Source organism: Eriocheir sinensis, chromosome 30 (genome assembly GCF_024679095.1).
Source record: "Eriocheir sinensis breed Jianghai 21 chromosome 30, ASM2467909v1, whole genome shotgun sequence".
In the NCBI taxonomy this organism is placed as follows: Eukaryota; Metazoa; Arthropoda; class Malacostraca; order Decapoda; family Varunidae; genus Eriocheir; species Eriocheir sinensis.
Window position 1 is genome coordinate 9,598,466 of NC_066538.1, and position 25,901 is coordinate 9,624,366.

Sequence of the window (25,901 nt, forward strand, 5' to 3'; positions counted from 1 at the left end):
CAGCTTCCTCGAGGCTGGGCGTTCTGTACCGTCTCCCCCAGTTCTTCCCCGCACAGTTGCTATCCATTTACAGGGGCCTTGTCTGCCCTCGTATGGAGTATGCATCTCATGTGTGGGGGGGGGGGCTCCACTCACACAGCTCTCCTTGACAGAGTGGAGTCAAAGACTCTTCGTCTCATCAGCTCTCCTCCTCATACTGATAGTCTTCTACCTCTCAAATTCTGCCGCCATGTTGCCTCTCTTTCTATCTTCTATTGATATTTTCATGCTGACTGCTCTTCTAAACTTGCTAACTGCATGCCTCCCCCACTCCCGCTGCCCCGCTGCACACGACTTTCTACTCATGCTCATCCCTATACTGTCCAAACCCCTTATGCAAGAGTCAACCAGCATCTTCACTCTTTCATCCCTCATGCTGGTTAACTCTGGACAATCTTCCTTCATCTGTATTTCCTCCTGCCTACGACTTGAACTCTTTCAAGAGGAGGGTATCAGGACACCTCTCATCCCGAAATTGACCTCTCTTTTTGGACACTCCTTTGACCTCTATTCAGGAGGAGTGAGTAGCGGGCTTTTTTATATATTTTTCTTTGCACCCTTGAGCTGTCTCCTTGGCTGTAAAAAAAAAAAAATATATATATATATATATATATATATATATTTATATATATATATATATATATATATATATATATATATATATATATATATATATATGGAAGAGGTCAAAAAAGATAAAGAGGAGATAAAAAAACTATTGGGGGAATTGGAAGAAGGGAAGGCCGTGGGACCGGATGGAGTTTCATGTTTTATACAGAAATGAGTTAGTTGGCCTGATATATGACATCATTAGGTGCTCAATAAAAACTGGCACAGTGTCTCGGGAGTGGAAGAGGGCAGAAGTGGTACCTATATACAAAAGTGGAAAAAAGGAAAAAAACCTAAATTACAGACCGGTGTCTCTGACCAGCGTAGTATGTAAAATATGTGAGAAATTAATAAAAGAACAATGGATGAGATTTCTAGAAGAACATAATCTAATCACAAACAATCAATATGGGTTTAGGACAGGTCGCTCATGTGTGACAAACTTGCTGAGCTTTTACTCAAGAGTGACGGACAAATTACAGGAAAGAGACGAATGGGTGGATTGCATTTACCTAGACTTAATGAAGGCATTTGACAAAGTTCCACATGCAAGACTGCTGTGGAAACTAGAAAATAAAGGAGGATTTAGAGGGAAAATGAAGTGCTGGATGGAAAGCTACTTAAGAGGAAGAGAGATGAGAACCGTGGTTAAGGACACTAGATCGGAATGGAGAACGGTGGAAAGTGGAGTGCCCCAGGGGTCGGTTTTAGCACCAGTACTCTTTCTAGTCTATATTAATGCCAGAGGGAATAAACAGCTACATGAGCCTGTTTGTAGATGATGCTAAACTGCAAAGACATATAAGAAACAGTGAAGACTGCAAGGAGCTGCAAGAAGACCTAAACAAGATTTGGAAATGGAGTCAGAAATGGGAGATGAAATTCAACGTGAAGAAATGTCATGTTATGGAAATGGGAAAAAGTGTAGAAAGACCAAAATGGACATATAAAATGGGAGATGGTGAAATATTAAAGAGAGTAAATGAAGAGAGAGACCTGGGAGTAATAATGCAAGATTATATGCAACCAGAAAGTCATATAAATCAGATCTTCGGTGATACATATAACATGGTGAGAAATATAGGTATAGCATTCCACTACATGGACAAAGAAATGATGAAAAATCTAATTACTACTATGATCAGACCTAAACTAGAATATGCAGAAACAGTGTGGTCTCCACATATGAAGAAACACATAAAAAAACTAGAGAGAATACAGAGGATGGCAACAAAAATGGTTCCAGAACTGGAGGGACTGACATATGAAGAGAGACTAAAGGAAATGGACTTACCAACACTAGAACAAAGAAGAGAAAGAGGAGACCTAATACAAATATATAGGCTATTGAGTAAAATGGAAGAAGTAGATAATGAGAAATTGCTACTAAGAGAAGAACCTTCCAGCAGGAATACTAGAAGACATTGTAAAAAGTTGAGGAAGGGAAGATGCTCAAGAGACATAAAGAAATATAGCTTCCCACAAAGAAATATAGAGGTTTGGAACAGACTAAGTGAAGAAATAGTATTGGCAAAGAGTGTGCAGAGCTTCAAGGAAAAGTTGGATAATTATAGATACGGAGACGGGACCACACGAGCGTAAGCCCAGGCCCTGTAAAATTACAACTAGGTAAATACAACTAGGTAAATACACACACCACTCCGATAGCTCAGTGGTTAAAGCTCTGTGCTGCCAGACTTCACAGCCTGGCAGGCAGAGGTTCAAGCCCCGCTCAGGCTAGGATTTTTCCACTGACAAGGAGCAGTTACTGTCCCCCCTTCAGCAAGGGGGATGGGGTGTGTGGTGTGTGAAGATCCCAGCAGTACCAAAAAATCGACTATAATGAGCCTTGCTTTAATTGGGAGGGTACTTGCTGATGATAACGAGTCCAGCTTGTGATCAGGCCATGATGAATTCACACACACACACATAATCACACTCTAAGAATTATTTGGTGTGATTACCATATGCTTCATGAATTTTAATTTTACATTAATCTGTATTTTGTCATCACCTTAATGAAACATTAAACAAAACAACATTGTTCAAAGACTTGCTGCATGAACAAGGAAACAGATGTATCAAGTCTACCCTCACCTGCATGAATCCCATCCCAGCAAAGAGGAAGAGGATCCACCACCTTCGCTTGTAGACCTTCACCTCCAGACTGGCCACCATATGGGGTCCTTCAGGGGGATCTGAGGGCATGCCAGCAGTACATCTCCCTTATTAGTAGGTAAGGATGGCAGCAAATGGGGAGAAAATGACTGAGCAAGGAATGAATAACAGCAACATTTTCAAAATATGTTACAATTTTAGAAATACCAAAAACTTGGAAAGCAAGCTACAAGAATTGTCTCTGAGCTATTGGTAGGTGGGCTGAGTTACTTACTGAGAAAGTACAAATTGCATCATTTGGACAAGTATGAATGATCTGTTCTCCAAACTACAATATTTCCCTGTCCCTTCTTGCAAGACATTTTTAGCTTTTGTTGATGGAGACTACTGACTCCATACTGGCTACAGGAAAATGGATGAAATGATGAAGAGGAAGAGAAAGTGAACTTACAAAGTATCATTTGTCCAGGAAGGATAGTTTAAAAATAAATATCATTAAGGGGAATGGACACTTGGGAAAAATTGTCTTTTGGGGTCACACTGGCAAAACTGAGAAACAAATACCACAGTGTACCCTAATTCCTAACACATTTTCTCTCAAAGTTAACTGTCATAAAACCATTATAAATACTTTAAAAAAATCATATATATAGTGGTGTATTGGGAGCGCCCGCTCTCTTGAGACCGATAGGAGTCTCAATAAATGTTGTTTACTCCTAATTTGTTATGCTCTATTTAGTTTTTCTATCATATTTTGTAAAACAATATATTATTGTAATATTCAGCAACACCATGCCCCCTCTCGCCCTCCTCCACTCACAGTGAGGCTTCAGAGCATCCAAAAGGACTCTACAAGGACCTCAAATCTAGGAGAGTTGCCGAACAACACCACAGGACAAGAAAAAGGGGAGAGGAGGAGGAGAAGGAGAAAGTCAGAGGTGAAGACTACAAACCAGGGGGATTTTAGTGCAAACACTGGGCAACAAGGAGGGAGGCGGCGCATCCTGACATCCGACCTGTGTGTCAAAATATTCTGAGAGTCCCCCAATATATTTTAGTATTAGGGACTCGCAAAAGAGGACCAGATGCCATTCTAATCTAACACAATAAATATCAATAGATAATAATGGTTAATAATGCATTATGGCATCTATATGTCTACATTACATGCTTCAATATGCACAAAAAACACTCCTCAACATTAAAAGTCGTTTTTCTCAAAACGTAGTAATTTATTGCACTTTGGGCAATAATATCGACAATACTGTCCAAGGAATCAAAATTTGGAAGATATCTTAGGAAAGAGCAATGCCAGGAGAACCTTTTCAATGTACACCATATGGGAATATGTTTTGCATTTTCTTATACGGATTTTTTTAGTCAAAAAGTTGATGAAATTTTTTAAAAACTAATTTTGCAGTTTTTTCCAAACAATGCAAACAAATAAACGAAATATTAAACATTGAATCTTTAGCATTTGATACAATAAGTAAAATGCCGCAGTTACAATGCCAAAGTGCAAAATGTTATTTAAATATTATTCGCTAAACATTCAGTTAAAACGATCTAATTTTTATGTAAAAAAATTTGAGCAAAAAACATTTGGTCAGTATGGATGAAACTTGCAAGTTTTCTCACTTAAATGAACTGAATTCATGTGTAAATTCACCAGCCAGCTACAGTGATAACAAAATTTCAGGCATCCACTGTTCTCAACCCGTACAGTCTTGACTATAGACAAAGAAAAGGGCCACGTCAGGTTGAATATTTATTGTATTGTTTTTATTCGCCTAAAATAATCTCCAAAAATTACAAGTATTATTGTTTCAAGTGATTACTTGAAGTGATGCTTTCTTGTGATTCTTATCTGAATATTTCCCCCAATCTCTGAGACCATGATGTCACACTAGGAATTTGGAAAGTTATGTAAATAATTCTGAATGCTTTTATTATGCTTCTTATATACAGGTAGTCCTCAAGTGAGGATGGGGTTCAGGATCAATAGGCCAGTTGTAAATCAAAATGAGTCATAAGTCAAATTGGTCATAAGTCAAAATTTACATTAAAAATAAAATATTCAAATGTCCCGCCACAGATTGAGCTGTGTTCCTGCGCCTCCTACCCTCCCCCCTACTAAATCCAACTCTGTCCTCACTCCAGCCCTGTGTTTGGTTGACCCTTTAGCCACGTAACATTGTGCAACATTACAAAAGTGGAGCTACCAAGTTTTGACAAGATGACGGCATTAGCCAAACACCCCCCTAAGTCATTGCATCAGGGGTAGTGTTGGTGAGGGGTCAGTGTAACCAAAGGACACATAATTAATATGTGAGTGGCCAGTGTCACACATACTGAAGTTTCTGTGAATGCTTCGTTCAACTATAATTGCTGTTTCCAGTAAACAGTCACCTATGGGAACTGCTACAGGAATATTATGAGGGGCTGCCATTTTGCTGGCCTACTGGTATCTGCTAGATCTAGCAGTAAGCTTGGTAGGAAGTGCTGGAAGTGTAAATGAACAACTGCTCTATCCATGGAGGGATATTTGAAATGTCACCTTAATACTTAACCAAGTATTACTAATATCATTGGCCTGGTTGTAAGTAGGCTTATTAATTGGTTGAGTAGTGACTAGTTACTGAAGCATGAGGAGTACTTACACCTTGAGTTCGACAGGCAACTGAGGGGGAAGCGCGGGTAGGCTGGCCCAGCCCACCCACTCTTCCCCTCTCCTGCCTTACCCCTGCCTGGCTGGGCCAGCGCATAAGAACAGCTGTGGGGAGGGGGTTGGGGTGGGGGGATAGGACACACGATAACTCTGTAAACAAACTGCAACTCTACCCACGGTGGGATAATTGAAATGTCAACTCATTACTTAACCCAGCATTACTAATATTATTGGCCTGGTCGTATGTGCAAGTGGTCGTAAGTTGCATACCTTGTAACTCAAGGACTACCTGTATACTCTCTTCATGCTTAGAGTAAAGGTGATAAATATAGATCTATTTACATAACAAATAAACATATGCATATAATGAAAAAAAAAATCAATAAAATGCTTGCATATTCAGTTGGCAACATTGGATGTGTCAAGGCTGAGCTTAAGCCGTTGCTGTCTCCAATAGGTGCACCTAACATCACCAAATGTGGGGTACACATTTGGTGGAGGGACTGTTTTTGTTCCTCGAGCGATGGTAGCGGGCTAAAGAGTAGCCTATCCAGATATTTTGCTTTTATTTATAAATGATCCACGAGACATCCTAGAGTTAAATCAAAGTACAGTGGTACCTCGTGATTCAAACTTAATTGGTTCATTTGGGCTGTTCGAATTAAGAATGTTCGAATTAGGAAGCAATTTAGTCCACTGAAATTAACGTAGAAAATTTCATCCATTCCAGGCCCAAAATCATCAATTTTTTTTAACATTTTTATGGGATTAAGTTGTGCCCTGTGGCCAGATCACTCAAATATTATCAACTAAATATTGCCAACACATATAAATGCATTTTGTGGGGGGCCTTTATTTTCTCTTAATCCTTTAGAAATGTACAGATCGTAGACTTGTCCATTCCGTACTGCAAGGCCAGATCAGAAACACAAACTCCACTCAAGTTTTTGTATTATTTCCTTCTTCATTTCCATACTGTAACACTTAGGCTTCCTAGCACCACTTGTACTGTCACTTTTCACTTTCTTGGGAGCCATAATGAGGGTTAATTTCAAGAAAATATGCAAAAAATATCAAGAACAACAAAGAGTGGCGTTCAAAGCAAGGGAGCGCAAGCGTGACTGGCAAGAGTGGATTCCAGCATTGCCAGGTCCACGTTTTTCCTGCCCAATTAAGTGAGTCCACCGAACTGTCATTTTTAGGGCCGCAAGGTTGTGGAAACCTGCCAGGTGTCAGGTGTCGTCAGGTCAGGCTCCCCCTTAATGGGCTCGGCCAGGCTGCTCTCACCAGTGTATCCCTCATCTTCCGGCTCTAAAAATGACAGTTCGGCGGCTTCACCTCAATGAATGGGGTTATCGGGCCGTGTCGACTCCACCAATTCTACCTCCATGGTTCTACCAGACTGCCACCCATGCGTATTTCCTCAGTTAATGTGTGTGCACAACATCAGGAACACTGTTTTGCCAGATTGAAACGTATGCGCTTTCCTTATGTCCGTGTGTGTGCACAACATCAGATACGCTTCTCCGTTACCATATAACATGAACATGGGACCCAAGAGACAAGCCAAAACACTTGTTGTAGCACCCCAAAGCGTTCGAGAAAGCTGTTCACCTTGCAGAAGAATTCAGATTTAGGAGAAGTTATGTTTTTGTATGAGTTAAGTTGCGGTAGGAAGAGCATACCACGTGAATCCGGGCCCGAATTCAAAAACAGACTCAATAACTACGAACCAACATAACTACGCACTATTGATTTAGCTACCGACGTTAGCGTCAGATTCACGAAGCAAACCTTAGATTGTAGTTAGAGGCGCGTTAAGTCAGCAAGGCCGCTGATTGGTTGATGACATCATTGGCCTTGCAGCGAATCGCAAGCACGTTTACAGAACCGTCAGCCAATCCTAGGGACCCCCCTCCAGCTGCTGGTTCAAGAAACCCATTCTCTTTTCCCATTTTTCTTCCTTCTAAGAAAAACTGTACTAAATCGTAATCTACAAATTAAATTATTTCATTGTTTGCTGCACATTTACGTCAAGGTAACTCTGCTGTTTGATGTCTTGTTACCTACGAACATGATTAAGATGAAGAAAAGAAGATACGGAGGAGATTGAGGCAGGAAGAAAGCAAATAGAAATATGGGACAGATATCGAGGCAGACAGAACGAAGGACGGAAGGCCATATCTGCGGCCCAACTCATGGGCTACCTGTCACCCGACAAAGGTCCATGGTCCCTCCACGGATGGGGGCGGTGGCACGGGCAAAATTGAGCCTCAGGCAAAATTGAGCCCGGGCATCCACATGCCTCTGTTATCTTAGCTCAAGCTCGTGTATGTGGGGTTCTTTTCGACTGATATGGCGTCTAGAACTAGCATGATCATTCTTTATTATGATGACAAAGACCATGTGAAAATTTGCCTCATTAAATAAGAAAGTACATAAAGTTCGGCAGCTTTTCCTCGTCGCCAAGCCATCCTCCAGCAGCGCTCCGACACCCATGATCGCACATTCATTTATCTAAGAAAATAGGATACCAATCACATATACATCAATATATTTCCACAGGTGAATACTTAGGGCATGTTCACACCAAGTTGCGACACCTGAGATTCATTAATAATGACGGTAAGGAAAAATATAGGCCCCTGTCATCGATAAAATTGAGCCTCGGGCAGAATTGAGCCTGGGCATCTATATGCCTCAGATTTCATCGCTATTATATATTGTAAGATCGTTCTGTTGATATGTATGGGTAAATTAACGATTTCTGTATCTACATATAAAAGGAAAACGCAAAATTCTCCCTAGTAAATAAGAAATTAAATAAAGTTCGGCAACTTAGGGGAGGCGGTGGCTGAGTCGTCAAAGTAACGGCCTCGTGTTCAGGAGGACGCGAGTTCAATCCCCGCCCGGTGCCACCAAGCTGGGATTTTTCAGCCGCCGCCGAGTGGCTTAAAACTACCCACATGCTGTCCAGAAGACCACCTATCAACCCGGGCTCTAGATTCTAGGATCAAAGATGAGCTCTGGGAGGGCAGCATGAGCCAATGCAAGATGGCGCCACTATAAACACTCGCCTGCGCCAGAACGGGCTGGGCCGACCATCAGGACCTACCGGAAAGAAGCCTTGGACCGACCATCAGGATCCACCGGGAAGAAGCCTACCGGCGCAATAGGCTGCAATGTAAAAAAAAAAAAAAAAAAAAAAAAAAACTTTTCCTCGTCGCCAAGCCATCCTCCACAGCAGGCAGAGGTGGGAGGTCTGGCAATCCCCCAGCCAGGTGTTGCCATACCGCCCACACTTATCATATACCTCTCAAAGGGTGCATATCTCATCATTTTATAAAGAAATGGGCCTCCTCTACTCGCAGTTATATTTCAAGTTGAAAAACGTGATTAATAAGCATTTATACGTAAATCTGATCATATTGTTAGCGTTACCGTCAGCTCTGGCAGTAGTTATTTAACAACAAATTTAGCGTCACACAGAGCGCAGTAAACGTTTGTAGATCCGCGCGCTAACCCGTGACGTCATCAATTAGTTGGTAGTTACTGCCGCGCGAGCTTTGTGAATCTCGATGTTCTCAAAACTACGCACTAAGGGCCCAAAACTACGCACTAAGCCTTTGTGGATCCAGGCCCAGAAGCGGGTGATTCAAAACCTATTCTCGGTCAGTCTCTGTGGATTTCTGACCCTCTAACCTTGTCCGTTATATCCGAAATCCATTATAAGCGGGTCCGTTATATCGAGGGTTTACTGTATTTTCATATAACTGTTCTGTTGTTTATTCAATATTCAGCTCAAGAAAAGAATACTTATAATTTTAGTTAGTTTTTGGTTATAAGGATTCTTTATGAAATACAATTACAGTAAACCCTCTGGTATCCAGGTTAATAGAGCCACGGGGGCACCTGGATACAGGAAAAACCCGGATATGGAGTAGGCTAAGTCTACGGACCCGAAAACCCAACTTTCGATCATGGCCTGTCATAAAGGCAATGACAGAGTACTGCATAGGTGCTTCTGTCCATTCTCATAATATGGTACGCCCCATGGCTTTGTAGCAGTCAGTCTGTACCATGTAGTTAAATGCGCGCGATTGACGTGCTCCAGGCGCTGAGAAAAGGGTTCGAGAAGCGTCGTCACGGTTTGCACTCCCGGCAATTATTGCAGTCCTGCTGCACCTTGGGGGGATCTGTTACTTGGGATTTGGCAATAAGGCGCTACAGTCTCAGCCGCTAACCCATTGTTGGGGTGCCTAGCCCCGTGTTCACAGGCAGCAGCTAATGTTCCCCTGCCTGGCTAATCACAGCAGCTGGGCCTGGACCCAACCCAGAAAAGCCCAGTATTTGTGGCAGCTTAACCGCCCAAGGCTGCACCATCGTGTTTACCATGTAGGCTTTCTAGCAGACCCAGCACTGCCACAAGAAACTTTTTATGGGTCCAGTTTTACAAAACTGGAAGGCCGACGCTCTGTGCTGTTCTTAGGTGCGTGCCCGTGGCTTTATCACTGCATAGCTGCATTAGCAACCTCGTGGCTACGAGAACCGCGGGCTTTTCTACCCGGGTCAACCAGAAGGCATACCAGAGCGATACCCGAAGCGGTCCGGGCCGGCAATGGGCATCAAGTGCTCAAAGCAGGCTTCTATGCGGACGCCCAGGCAGGCACCCCATGGCGCTACCCTTTTAAGCCCGGCAATAAGCCCGAAGGCTCACAGACACCAGGCAAGTACTCCAGGCCGCCCCACTCTGAGTGTGAGTGGGGAGGATAACCAAGGAGTCAGTGACAACCTGGCGCATCCACTTGCGTGGTGATATGTGGCTGTTTGGTTACACTGTGTTGCCCTTGCGAGCCAGGGGGGGGCAGGTACCCCCTGCACAGTGCATCCAGCGGGACCACGGGGAGGCCAGCCACAAGAAGCAACCACGATTTACGGCCAGCTGGCACCTCCAGATCAGGCTGGCCCACGGGACTCCTGAACCCCTGCGGTCCCAAGCATGGTAAAATCCTTCTTTCACATGTCGGACCGAGGGCGGTACTTATCCATATTTCTTATTCAGCCCTCACTCCCGCAGGAGTGCTAGTGGACCCGCACACCTTCTTCACGGGGACAGAGCCCTACTCACCTAGTCCAGTCTGGATTTAGGCAGTCATCAAGGCTTAACCCTTTCATTGCTAAACGCTTGCAGCGGGCGTTAGGTGTATTTGCTGGTGGCGCTAAACGCTCGCTGCGACTTCCACCCGCACTCAAATCTCCCGCATATGAGAGTGTTCCAACACTAATTCTCACAACACAGGATTGCCAATTGAGTGGATTCTTCACAAAATTTGGTGAAAAATCTAAAAATTACCCAAGTTATGGACTTGTTGCTGCAGTTAAATGGAAGGAAGAAGCTGTTGTGGGTGTGGTGTGTCTGTGGTTCCTCCATGCCAGTTCTCATTGTCACCGTTGCGCGTGCGCGCCCAACCCACCCATCTAGACTCCAATCACATAAACACGTGGATCAAATAACAACAAAGACACACACACACACACGCACGCACATAACAGATTCATCATGAACCACGGCAGATGTTTCTCATAAACAAAAATGGCTTTGTCATTTCCTAGAGTGTGTTAGAACTTATTTGGCGAGTGGTTCATACAAACCAAACATACCCAGTGGCAAGAAGAGAGCAGTGTTAAAGACGACTGTTCTCTTCTTGCCAAGAGCTAGGTTTGGTTCATGTGAGCCACTCACCAAATACGTTTTAACACACTCGAGAAATGGTGAAGTCGTTTCTGTTTGTCAGAAACATCTGCAATGGTTCATAATGAGTATGGCTTGTGTGTGTGTGTGTGTGTGTGTGTGTGTGTGTGTGTGTGTGTGTTGTTATTCGATCCATGTGTTTATGTGGTTAAGTCAAGATGGGTGGGTTGGCCACGCACGCGCAGTGGTGACAATGAGAACTAACACAGAGGAACCACAGACACGCCACACCCACAACTGTTTCTTCCTTCCATTTACCTGCAGCAACAAGTCCATAACTTGGGTAATAGCAGCACAAGCCGCGACAGCCCTTACTTTAGCAGATGACGCCATGTTGATACAGGGCAAGTGCTTTGTTTACGTTGTGGATGTGGATACGGGCAACTGACCTTGGCTGTGTGTGACGCACACCAGGAAAAGTTGGAGTTGCCGCTTGTCCAAGCTGCCGCCAACGTAGTGGGAAGAAAAAAAACCTGTGTGACATCAGCTTATGGATAACCATGAACTCGCTCCCGGTTGGGCGTACGGGCGTTGCCCGTAGCCCTAAAGGTTGGACGAAAATTACCATTGTGATAGGATGAGCATCGGCGATGATGTCATCGGACTCCCAGCGAATCACAAGCGTGTTTTCATAACTGTCAGCCGCCTTTAACTGAGGCTTCAAAACGACCCGTTCTTTCCTCTCTCTCTCTCTCTCTCTCTCTCTCTCTCTCTCTCTCTCTCTTGCCATAGCCACAATGTTTGGAGGAAAACCTCCAGTGTGATACGACCTTTAATGGTAGCGTGCGTGACGCCGATAATAAGTAGACGTGACCCGTACGTGTCCAAGCAGCGCGAAACTCGGGGTTAGAATGCGTGAAAGTCGAGATGGTAAGAATTTAGGACTAACTGCGAAACTCATGGATCGCGAAACTCGGATAGTGCGAAACTCGAGAGGGTACTGTAGCTATGCTTTTCCTATTATGACCTAACTTTGCAAGTGAAGCAAAGTGATGCTTTCTTCTCTGCTGTATTCCATAACAGCAAACCTAAATCATTTGCATGGGGTATTATGGTACTCTGCCTCACACCTTTCAAGGCAGAAGAAGAGGTATCTTGCTGCTTCATCCGAGCATAAACGGGAACAGATAACAGGGCTCAGGGTTGCCTTCTACCAAAACTCAGATTTGAAAGTCCTCAATTAAAATTAAAAGAGAAGAGGCAATAATATTATGATGAAGAAGGGTGATAAGAAGAGAGGATTAATAAGCAACAATATAACAGACAAAAGAGCATCTAAGTCCAGAGCTTTATGTAGTTTAATTCTTGCAACTCAGTCAAATATCATTTCACTAGACCAGTGGTTCCCAATCTTTTCCAGGCTGGCGCCCCCTTGGCCCCAAGGTGAGTTACTAGCACCCCACACACACACACACAAATGCAAACACACACCTCTTTCTCCTTGCTCTCGTTTATATTTCTTATTTCAGTTTAATTATCTACAAAGCATACGTGTTCCTTAAGCTTAGCTTTACACTTTGTGACATAGATTTTGTTATTCAGATTTTGTAAAAATAGTTACTGATAACTCCTAATGTCACCCTGCTGCCCCTTTATTCCTCACCACCTCTCAGATCTTTCCACTGCCCTCAGGTGGGCAGCACCACCCACTTTGGGAACCACTGCACAAGGTAAAATTAGTTCATGTTGCTTGCTCTCCAGAGTTATAAGGATATGGTTATGAACTTTCATGTAAACAAAGATTGCAGTACATACACATTCTCTCTCTCTCTCTCTCTCTCTCTCTCTCTCTCTCTCTCTCTCTCTCTCTCTCTCTCTCTCTCTCGCTTACCCTCTGAAAGAATGGCTTCCATTTCATCGTCCCTAGCCATTTTGACGACTTTGTGTCCAGTAAGGGGAGAAAAGGCAGCAGATTTGCACAAGTTTATCCCAGCAGGACCTGAAAAGAACCATAAATACCTCAGTAAAAACATTATAATATAAAATAAGGAACTCTGCATTGCACCTGTCTTACTCTTTTACAGCATGTAAACTATTTTCGCTTCACTGCAGTCCCCTTGCCCTCTTCTCCTTCTCTTTCATCGTTTTCACTTTCATTTTTTCTCTCTCATTGTCTCAGGTGTCTGGGGGATGCTGAACAGGCAGAGTGTAGTGCTGACACTCCTCCCGCTCTACCCATTTCATTTCTTAGAATATGGATAAGGAATAATAAATATCTTCCACCTGCTAATGTGGGTTTTTATTCACCTCAAGAGAAGGCCAATGCAGGGTAATTAGTCCGGTCATCTAAGACTGAGCTGCCTCTTCCCCAACCACACAAACAACCAGCTCTTCCCTCTCTGCCACTGTCACTTCACCTGACTAGATAATGATTTACCTTCCTGAAGTGACTACACACAAAAAAAAGGAATGTTTATCCCTCTGGTGACTGGCTCCATCTCTCTAATGGCATGAAGCAATGCCTATGAAAATCCTTTCTATGAACGTGCAGTGGCACCACTGACGGGCTACATTCATAACCTGCATCCCACCCTGAGTGGAAAAACCTACGGCGACAAGAATGAGAGTGTGAAGCTTAAGTCTTCAGCTTACTCGTGTTATATGCTCTTATCTGACAATCATTAGGATTCAGTAAGAGGCAGGCGGTGAGTGAGCAAGTAAGTGAGGTTTGCCTAGAATTCCAGCAACAACAGTGAGTAGGGCAAGTAAGGGAAGCATGTACTGTATTTGCCAGCATGCAGCTCATTATCAAGGGGTATATCTTCAAAAAAATATCTTACCTTTTACCAATTTTACTAAGAAGTTTTGTTGGCTGTTTCCTGACTTACAGTACATGTTTACCACATACTACTGGATCAGCATCATATTAGGATATATATACATACCATACAATATATACGTATACCATACTGTAACAATAGCGCCATGTGGGAGGTGACCTGTTCACTCTGGAGCTTTGTTTACTACTGTTGAATCTTTCCTTGACTAGTGGCGCCCAGCTGATGACCAAGACTTTTAGTGGGCGTGGTTAACCCTTAAAGCACAGGTGTCAACAGTAGTCGACAGCTGGTGCCTGGGCTCAAACCACGAGTGTCGACAATAGTCGACAAGGCATTTTTTAAATTAACGTGCCGTCAAATTTAATTTCTTTATGCTGAAGTAGGGTAAGAATGTCGTTTTCTTTCAAACAATGCCCAACCATGCTTCCTTGACTAATTATTGGCCAGTGTATGCCTTGTGTTAGCTTTGAGAAGATGTCCGCTAGACATCTTTCAGGGAATTTCATCCACAAGATGGGGCCTTTGACATCAACACACATCAAGGGCATCAGGAAGGCCCACAAGTTATCTTTTGGGGGGGTTCACATAAACTGTATAAAAGTTATGCTTTTTATTACTAAATCATAGAAGGGAAGACCCCTAGACATGGAAAACTGTCTATAAAAATGTGCTTTCAGTGATCCTATTTCAATATTCCGTATTCACTCTACCAATGGTCATATAGTTTTCAACTTAACATCAAAGGACAGTTAAGGGTACGTACTTTACAATGATACTTCATTCAGTCACGCGAGTTAAGTAGGAGTGAAGGTTCGAAAGGTTGAAGTGAGGTATGTTTTTGCCTGAATATGCCTGCGTGGGAGGACAGGCACGACAAACAAGCCTGTGCTTTAAGGGTTAAACCTCACACTACCATTGGAATATACTGTGTGTATTACCTGTTTTACTACAACTTTTTTATTACCATACAAACATGACAAACCAATCATTGTAATATGAACAATTGACACCCTCAAGTTGGCAACTCCAACACAAAAACCAAGACCAACCAAGGCAATAACAATGGCTGCCGCAAGTATATCCTCACCATCTGCTAGACTGCCACAGCCCTTCAACAATAACCTCTTATCTTTTATGTACTCTTCCTATAGGCCTACAGTGATACAACATTCAGTATCTAATATGCATGCTAATTTTGGGGGGTCAGTTTGAGAAAAATTGTGCATCTTTGACACCAGCAAATTCGGTACAATGTCTTGGCGAAATCCCATGGGCTTTATCCTCTCAGGGCACCTGTAATCCCTGCCCACAGGTAGCAGTCAGTCAAGCCCCCAATCTGGATTGGCTGGGGTGGAGCCTCAATCCCCATTCCAGAAAACAGCACCTTAGCCAAAACCAACTAAAAGCAGTATCAATCTGGTCTTTGATTTGGTTCTGCTAGGGGAAATGACCAAGCACCAAGCTTCTTTGATGCACCCACGTTAGCTAAGCCTACCACCTGTGAGTGACAGGTGCCAGATAAAACCTACAGGATCCCTGAATTTAGACAGAAGGACCCCCTAGCCCCTCATTTTCTTTTGGAGGTAGCCAAGGTGATGCAGATTGGGGGAGGTGGTGGCTGAATGGATAGTGTGAAGGCGCCGTGTTCAGGACGACGCGAGTTCAATCCCCGCCCGGTGCCACCAAGCTAGGATTTTTCAGCCGCCGCCGAGTGGCTTAAAACTACCCACATGCTGTCCAGAAGACCACCTATCAACCCGGACTCTAGATTCTAGGGTTAAAGATGAGCTCCGGGAGGGCAGCATGAGCCAGTGTAAGATGGCACCACAATAAACACTCGCCTGCGCCAGAACAGGCTGGGCCGACCATCAGGCCCCACCGGAAAGAAGCCTTGGGCCGACCATCAGGATCCACCGGGAAGAAGTCTACCGGCGTAATAGGTCACGACATAAAAAAAAAAAAAAAAAAAAAAAAAAAAGATGCAGCACCCACCCACAGAACCAGGCCTGAGATGAACCTTCAAATGGCTCTGTGTGTGAGCTCCTGGAACATCCAAAGCCTCTCAAAGAATCCCTGATTGCATTACCTAGCGAATGAGCTGAGAAGGCTGAAGATGGATATAGTGGAACTCTCTGAGGTGAGGAGGCCTGGCAGTGGCAAGATCACAGATAGGGGGCACACCTCTACTGATCCAGCATGAGCAATGGAGCCTCTCATAATTAACACTTACAGCACTGACCCCCTATACCAAAAAGGTTATGGTGGTGCCAGACACTTTTTATTCTATATTTCTTGCTTAAAGTACTTAACCAAAAAGTAAGGAAAAGACATTCATTTTTTTTTTTTTTTTTTACAACAAAGGAGACAACTCAAGGGCACAAAAAAAGGAAACAATAATAAAAAAAGCCCGCTACTCGCTGCTCCTAAAAAAGAATCAAAAGAGGGGGCCGAAAGAGAGGTCAATTTCGGGAGGAGAGGTGTCCTGATACCCTCCTCTTGAAAGAGTTCAAGTCGTAGGCAGGAGGAAATACAGATGAAGGAAGATTGTCCAGAGTTAACCAGCGTGAGGGATGAAAGAGTGAAGATGCTGGTTAACTCTTGCATAAGGGGTTTGGACAGTATAGGGATGAGCATGAGTAGAAAGTCGTGTGCAGCGGGGCCGCTGGAGGGGGGGGGAGGCATGCAGTTAGCAAGTTCAGAAGAGCAGTCAGCGTGGAAATATCGATAGAAGATAGAAAGAGAGGCAACATCGCGACGGAATTTAAGGAGGAGGAGAGCTGATGAGACGAAGAGCCTTAGACTCCACTCTGTTCAGAAGAGTTGTTTGAGTGGAGCCCCCCCACACATGAGATGCATACTCCATACGAGGGTGGACAAGGCCCCTGAATATGGATAGCAACTGCGCGGGGGAGAAGAACTGGCGGAGACGACACAGAACACCCAACCTCGAGGAAGCTGATTTAGCGAGAGAGGAGATGTGAAGTTTCCAGTTGAGATTTTGAGTAAAGGATAGACCGAGGATGTTTAGTGTTGAAGACGGTGATAGCTGAGTGTTGTCGAAGAATAGGGGATAGGTGTTTGGAAGATTGTGTCGAGTTGACAGGTGGAGAAATTGAGTTTTTGAGGCATTGAAGGACACAAGGTTCCTTCTGCCCCAATCGGAAATGATAGCAAGGTCTGAGGTTAAGCGTTCTGCAGCCTCCAGTCTGGAGTCGTGTACTTCCTGTTGAGAGGGTCTTCTATTGAAAGAAGTTGAATAATGCGGAGTGGAGTCGTCGGCGTATGAGTGGACAGGACAGTTTGTTATGGAAAGAAGATCATTGATGAATAACAGGAAGAGAGTGGGTGATAGGACAGAGCCCTGTGGAACGCCACTGTTGATAGGTTTAGGGGAAGATAGAAGGTTAGAAGTGGAAAGGTGCTTTTGAATCTTCCAGTTAAGGATTGATTCAAAAGCTTTAGATAGACATGAAAATAAAGCTATAGGGCAGAAGTTTGAGGGATTGGAACGGTCACCCTTCTTAGGCACAGGCTGTACAAAGGCATACTTCCAGCAGGAAGGAAAGGTAGATGTTGATAGGCAGAGACGAAAGAGTTTGACCAGGCAGGGTGTCAGCACGGAAGCACAGTTTTTAAGGACAATAGGAGGCACTCCATCAGGTCCATAAGCCTTCTGAGAGTTGAGGCCAGAGAGGGCATAGAAAACATAATTTGGAAGAATCTTAATAACAGGCATAAAGGAGTCAGAGGGGGGATGAGTAGGAGGAATATGCCCAGAATCGTCCAGGGTGGAGTTCTTACAGAAAGTTTGAGCGAAGAGTTCAGCCTTAGAGACAGATGAGACGGCAGTGATGCCATCAGGGTTAAGGAGAGGAGGGAAAGAGGAAGAAGTGAAATTGGAGGAGATATTTTAGACTAGATGCCAGAAGTCATGGGAAGAATTAGAAGAAGCAAGGTGTTGACATTTTCTATTGATAAAAGAAGTTTTGGTAAGTCGGAGAATAGATTTGGCATGATTCCGGGCTGAAATGTAAAGGTCATAGTTAGCGGGAGTTCGAAGGCTCTGGAACCTTTTGTGAGCTGCCTCTCTATCTTTAATTACACGAGAACAAGCATGATTAAACCAAGGCTTTTTAGCGTGAGGAGTAGAGAAAGAACGTGGAATGTATGCCTCCATTCCAGAGACAATCACCTCTGAGATGCGCTGGGCACACACAGAGGGGTCTCTCTCCTGGAAGCAGTAATCATTCCACAGGAAATCGGAAAAGTACATCCTCAGGTTGTCCCACCGAGCTGAAGCAAAATGCCAGAAGCATCACCTCTTCGGTGGGTCCAGAGGATGTACAGGAGCGATAGGACAGGAAACAGAAATAAGGTTATGATCGGAGGAGCCCAACGGAGAGAACAGTTTGACAGAGTAAGCAGAAGGATTAGAGGTAAGGAAGAGGTCTAGAATGTTGGGCCTGTCTCCAAGATGGTCGGGAATACGAGTAGGGTGCTGAACCAACTGCTCTAGGTCGTTGAGGAGAGCAAAGTTGTAGGCTTGTTCACCAGGCTGGTCAGTGAAAGAGGATGAAAGCCAAAGCTGGTGGTGAACATTGAAATCTCCTAGAATGGAGATTTCAGCGAAGGGAGAGTGAGTCAAGATGTGCTCCACTTTAGAATTCAAATAGTCAAAGAATTTTACATAGTTAGTAGAGTTAGGTGAGAGATAAACAGCACAGATGTATTTAGTAGTAGAATGACAATGAAGTCTTAGCCAGATGGTGGAAAATTCAGAAGAGTCAAGGTCGTGGGCACGAGAGCAAGTGATGTCGCTAAGCACGTAAGCTTAACATCCAGCTTTGGATTGAAATTTAGGATAGAGATAGTAGGAGGGAACAGAGTAGAGGTTGCTGTCAGTAGCCTCAGAAACCTGTGTTTCGGTGAGGAAGAGAAGGTGAGGTTTAGAGGAGAGATGGTGTTCCACAGAATGAAAATTAGAACAAAGACCACAAATGTTGCAGAAATTGATAAGGAGGAGGTTCGAGGAGTTATCAGGACACCTCTCAAGTCGGCAGCCAGAAGGGGAGTCCTCCCTGGGGGAATTTATGGTCCCCCCCCCAGGCGGGGACTCCGAGGCAGTGTTGATTTTCGCCATTTTGAATTTTTAATTTTGGGAAAAGGTGTGTGTGTTGTGTGAATGTAGTGTGGTGTAGAAAAAACGAGGAACTGTCTTTAGAGAGCATGCTGAACTGCTCTCTGGTGTTCATCATCTTCATCATCATTTCATCGACACCTGCTCCTAGGAGCTCCCACCAGGGGATGGCCACAGCAGAAGAGCTTCCAACTTTCTCTATCAAGACACTCCCTCCTTGCCTGCTCAAAGTTTCTCAAAGATCTTTCCCCCCTCTCCCTAACGTACTCTTGCACCCTATCCCTCCATTTCACTGGAGGTCGTCCTCTAGCATTCCCTCCCTCTATCTCACTCACATACACCCTTCTGGTCATCTTACTCTCCTCCATTCGCTCCATGTGGCCAAACCACTTTAAAGTCTGTCGCTTCACTTCTTCCACCACTCCACACTTCTTCCCTTTACCCCTGTGACACATTCCAAAATGCTCGTACACACTTTCATTACTCATTCCATCCATTCTACTCACACCACAAGCACTCCTCAAATAACTCATTTCCACTGCCTGCACTCTAGACCTCTGACTTTCATTCCAGGCCCATGTTTAACTTGCATATGTGAGGGTTGGTACTATTATTGTATTTCTCAAATCTCCCTTTACTTCCATGCTCACAGTTCTGCCATTCATGATTCGTCCCAAAGACCCTACCACCCTTCTTCCTTGCAATGCCCTTTCTCTTATCTCTCCCTCCATGCCACCATGCTTACACATAACTGATCCAAGCTCATTGACCTCCTTCATTTCTTCACCATTCAAAATTATTTTGCATTCTTTTTCTCATTCAATTCCCACTCTATGTGGGCATACAAAATCCACGACCTCACTTCTACTTCGCTCACAAACCATCACTTTACTTTTGTTGACATTTACTTTCAGCTTTCTCCTGTTACAGACACTATCAAAAGCACTGACCAAATTTTGTAGGTCACTTTCATTTTCAGCAATGAGCACCATGTCATCAGCAAACAGTATCGAATTCAGTACCCACTTCCTTCCCTCATTGAAGAGTCTTACTCCAACTTTGCCCTTCATTTCTCTAATAACACCGTCCATATAAATATTGAATAACCATGGTGACATGACGCACCCTTGTCTTAAGCCCACTTTTATCTCAAAATGTTCACTTGTTTCTCCAGTAATTTTGAAACATGCAGATGCATCCTCAAAGAAAGACTTTATTGCACTTAGCAGTTTTACTCCCACACCATAAATCTTTAAAACATCCCACAATGCAATCCAATCAACTCTGTCATAAGCTTTTTCCAAATCCATGAAGGCAGCGTATAGTTTCTTTCCTTTTGCTATTATTTTTTTCTACTACCATCCTGAAGGCAATATCTGATCCACACATCCCCTTCCTTTCCTGAAGCCTCCTTGCTCTTCACTGATTTTCTCTTCTGTAAGTCTTTGCACCCTCTCTATTATGACTTTTTCATATACCTTTCCGGGTATACTCAGGAGACTTATACCTCTATAGCTCCCACATTCCCCTCTCCTGCCCTTCCCCTTGTAAACTGGGACAATGATGGCTTTCGTCCAGTCTGCTAGCACCCCCCCCCCCCCCTTCCCATGCTACTTCACATATCTTGACCATCCATTTCACAACTTCATCTCCTCCACACTTCAACATTTCTGCTGCCTTTCCATTTTTTAATCTTTTTATTGCCTGATTTACTTCTTCATATGTTATACTTCTTTCTTTATATACTCCTCCTCTACCTCTACTCAAAACTGCTGCTGTTGCAGCTGCTGGACGTCCATCCTCAAAATTCATTATTTTTTTTTTTTAAATATTCTCTCCATCTCTCTTTCACAGCTTCCCCGTCTTTGAACATCTTTCCATTTTCATCCATAACTTCATTTATTTTACTTGAGGAGATATTTTCTGCATTTCTTTCGTTTTTTACTTCTTTCCAATATGATTTCCAGTTCCCTTTATATTTTTCACTTAGTCTTTTTCCAAAGTCTTCATCAACTCTCTTCTTACTTTCTTTTATTGCTTGTTTTAATTTCATTTTGCATTCTCTATATTTCTTTTTCTCGCTCTTTCTCTTTCTCGTTCTCTGGTGTTGATGAGACAAAAGGGAAATAGTTAGTGAGGACATGGGAAGGGTCTTTGAAGGGCTTTTACACCTCGCTTCCCATATATCCTCACCGGGAGTAGCTCACGCCCGTTCGGTAGGTGTCTTCCTACCTCCTCTCCTTTAATCTTTTAATTTTTGCCTTCATTCTTCCTGCAGCAGATGGCCAGTGGTTTACAGCTGTCATAGCAAGCGTCTGAGAAGCTCATTATCATGGTTACATCATCCAAAAATGTGGAAGTACCCCTTCCTTAACCATCAATACTCACCAGACACCCCCTACACCCCCGTTACCTACCCTCACAAACAGCAACTCCAGCCCCTACCTGCCAATATTGTCATCTGCAATTCCAGTTCTTTCTTTACCTCCATACTTAATTACACCTTCTATAGATGTGGCAATGTAAAAAATAATGCTTCAGCACAAACCTAAAGCCCCCTTACACTCTGAAAGCCTCCCTTACAACCAGACCATCTGCCTCCCCCCCTCCCCCCCCCCAGCAGTTTAACCTGATGGGGCATTCATTGGGTGCACCAGACCCAACGCTATGGAAATGCTAGGATAGCCTCCTGGGACTAAAGGATACCCAGCCGCCCGCCCCAGTACCTTCAGTCTTTGTCTAGCTATGGACAGGGAAGGTAGTTTTGCTCGAGTGTTTTTTTTCTTCATATACTTATCTATTTTGGGTATGCCACACCCGAGGAATGCTTAGGAATACTAATTACGAATATGTTTATGCAAAGAAACATACAAGTGAGGATCAGTAAAGCTCATTTGTTTATTTATATTTATTCGTTCATTTACAGGGGCGCATATCTATAAAAAAAAATAATAATAATTCCTGCATGCGTGTCAATTTTTTACTAAAAAAATAAGCCCCTTTTGTACATTTCTATCATAGTGAACAATTATTGTCCTAGAGGGTTTTGGCGGCTACAACAGATGGTTCCGTGACCTGTAAGACTGTGAAGCGAAGGAAAAGTCTTAAGTGTTATACTTTTAAGAATATCAGATTTTTTACTGTACCCCTATATTGAATTTAGCCATTTTTCATGTTTTCTTTAGTTAACCCTGAAGAATTGTGTTTTCTTTTAACTGAGCAGTCTGGGGCTTCAAATTAATGATAAAAGGTTTAATTTTGTGTATATTTCTTTAGATTAATAAAAGTTTGCTTATTAATGAGTTATTTCGATTTTCCAAAAACAGGTCTGTCACACCCAACGAATATGGGGAAGCAACGAGTGCCCCCTCGGGTTAAAGGGTGGGTAGTTTAAAGAGCAAAGAATTGTGCCAGACTCTGTCAAAAGCTTTCAAGATGTCTAAGGCGACGGCAAAAGTTTCATTGCAACAGCTATGAGAAGATGACCACGAGTCAGTAAAAAAGGCAAGAGCACCTTGGTGATCAGAGAAGCTCAGAAGGTGATAGATAAGAACTTTCCTCTTAATTAAGGATTGTTTCAAAAGCTTTAGAAAGACAAGAAAGTAAAGCTATAGGAGGGTAATGTGAGAGACCCTTCTCCTTCTTTGGCACAGACTGTATGTAGGTGTACTTCCAGCAATACGGAAAGGTACATGTTGAAAGGCAGACAAAAGTTGGACCATGCAGGGTGTCAGTATGGAAGCACAGTTTTTAAGGACATTGTGAGACACTCCATCAGGTCCATAAGCCTTCTGAGGATCAAGGCCACAGAAGGCATAGCAAACATCATTCTTAAGAATTTTAATAAAAGGCATAGTAGAGTTGGGGGGGGAGATGAGTTGGAGGAATAAGCCCTGATTCATCAAGTGGAATTTTTAGAGAAAGTCTGTGCAGAGAGTTCAGCTTTAGAGACATGACAAATGGGCTACCATCAGGGCTAAGGAGAGGCGGGAAAAATTAAGAAGTCAAATTATTGTTTTTGGCTATATTACGTAAGACTCTGGAAGAATGAGAGATAGGTTATGGCAATTTTTTATTAATGAAGGTGTTTTGGATGAGTCAAAGAATAGATATGGCATAGACTTGCTGGAGGAACCAAAACAGAGATCTGTTGTGTAGGACTACAGCTCTCCTTGAGGAGACATATAGGGAGGTATATCAGTAGGCTCAGTGAGGAAGTCAAAGGTCATTTCAGCTATCCATCAGGAGGCAAATGGTTGTCTCGTGTCAGGCATGGATGGGCGGAGAGCTCATTTGGTTGAGTATAATGAGCAGTTGTAAGCAGCAGACTCAAAGTGGGCAGTTATGAACTGCATCATGGAACATCATTTGGAAATAAGGACCTTGTTTCTGCTGATAATTCAGTAATATTTACAGAATCGCTGAAGGTTCTGGTGATGGATCTCAAGGCACCACAGGAGAAGGCAAAGGCCCATACCAAGAGTCATGAAGGTTTAGCGACGAGCATCGAAGGGAAGGACGGTGCATACCTATAGTCAATAGCATTTTTGGAACGAAGGTCTGCGGGAGAGACGTAGGGAAGGCAAGGTCTACCCCGTGTCTTCCCTCATACCTTCGAGGAAAAATGTTTATTTTCCAAATTTGGCGTGGCAAATAGCTACGGTTCAGTTAAAAACAACCTGAGAAAATATTTTCCATAATTGGAAAGTCCTATATTCTAGTTGCAGCGAACATGTTTGTCTTGTTTACAACAACAGCACGCGCCTGCAACGCACAGAGGAACCAGCCACGCGGGAACCTTCCATAGCTCACATTCTCCAACAATCTATGGTTTTTCAAATTCTTTCTCATTCCAGTTAAGACATCTGGCTCTGAAAGTGCAAATAAAGGATGTCTTAATGATTTACTGCATGCAAATAATGATTAATAATGGAAAAAAACATGAAATAGTAAGTAATAACTGTTGAATGCAATGCTAGGCTATTTCAAATATTAGGCTACCCATGTTATTCATACATGCAACATCAAAATTCCTTATGTAAAGACATTTGCAGTCGTATGTCACCTTACATACCTGAATGAGATGAAATGTGAGTATTTGAAAGGCTATAGATCGTTCGAGTATGATGAGACTATACTGTTTGCTATACAAATTGCTTCTTCGTGTCCTTGTATGGTATATTATCGATGCAAATCTTCTGTTTGCGGTTCATATACGTTGGTTTGAGAATTTTTTGTATACACAAACATTCAAGTGTATCACTGAAAATAAAGTTAATCTTCACGCAATCCAGTGGTGGGCACCGATCACTTTTTTGCTGCTCCGATCCCCGATCATCCGATCAGTTTGGGCAACTGATCCGATTCCGATTATCCGATCATTTTTTAAGTACTGCTGTTCCGATCACCATTCCAATCATCCAGTCATTAAAACTTATAATAATCACTATCATTTTTTTTTAAATGATAATTACAAAAAACACCTATTTTAGGCATTCTTCAAGCAAAAATTTCAAATAAGTAATAACTTATTTGCTTATAAGCATCTTTATTTTTCCTGTTTCTTTTGGTATACAGGACATGGTAAAGAAAAATGTTATCTTAACTTCTTATTTTAGGCATTTATTTAAGTCCACTCTTTTTATTAAATTTCTGAAAGCATGAAGAATGAATTATGTTTGCTATTTTAACTTTTGTTTGAAGTTGATTTAGATTTTTTACAAACATTTTTCAACTTTTTAATATTTTATCATCAATATCTAGGAAATATTTTTTACTATTCTATAAAAAACGAGAGATAGTGATCATTAATCTCCTATCCTCCTATCCTTCCTGGTTAAATAGCTTTCTGAATAAAAGATATTGGTCCATAAATAAATTAGTTACAAGAAGAACATAAGCAATAAGGTTTTGATTTTAAGTGAGCCGGTGTTGTGTCATCTGCCATCCACGTATCCTAAGACATCCCATTCTGATCAGTGCATGCGCGGAACCCGATGTTTACAAACACAGTGTTGATATCGTAGTTTGTCCAGGCAAGATGGCGGCAAGACAGCATGGCAGCTTTTATGGGAAAATGGCGAAATTCAAGAATGACATGGACCCCATAATTCAGATAGTCTATATATATATATATATATATATATATATATATATATATATATATATATATATATATATATATATATATATATGTATATATATATATATATATATATATATATATATATATAGATATATATATATATATATATATATATATATATATATATATATATATATATATATATATATATATACATACATACATACATCCATCCATATATATATATATATATATATATATATTTATATATATATATATATATATATATATATATATATATATATATATATCTATATATATATATATATATATATATATATATATATATACATATATATATATATATATATATATATATATATATATATATATATATATTGACATACAAGGGGTGCAGGTTATCTCATTTATCACATTTACTGACATGCAAGGGGAGCAGGTTATCTCATTTATCACATTTACTGACATGCAAGGGGAGCAGGTTATCTCATTTATCACACTTACCGACATACCTCATTTACCTCATACAAAGGGTGCAGGAAGAAATTTTCATATTTCAAGCAATTTTCAAATTCAAAACATACGTCAACATTTACTTTTAAAAAGAAAAAAAAACTCAGGTGGGACATATCGCGATAGGCAGTCGACAAAGATACTGTACCCTGTCGCAATTCATCCACCCTTTGTTTGTA

The 25,901-nt window shown here is 42.3% G+C and overlaps 1 protein-coding gene across 3 annotated transcripts in view; it reads right to left on the minus strand.

Moving 5' to 3' along the window:
• The window catches only part of LOC127005565 (solute carrier family 49 member 4 homolog), a 119,554-nt gene that overhangs the window by 83,483 nt on the left and 10,170 nt on the right, over positions 1–25,901 (minus strand). For all 3 annotated transcript variants that reach the window (XM_050874503.1, XM_050874502.1, XM_050874501.1), the window contains 2 exons: positions 13,018–13,125; positions 2,746–2,846 (listed from right to left, as the gene is read on the minus strand). In XM_050874503.1, the coding sequence (XP_050730460.1) occupies positions 2,746–2,846; positions 13,018–13,057 (141 nt within the window). In that variant the 5' untranslated portion in view covers positions 13,058–13,125. The remainder of the gene's footprint in view (positions 1–2,745; positions 2,847–13,017; positions 13,126–25,901) is intronic.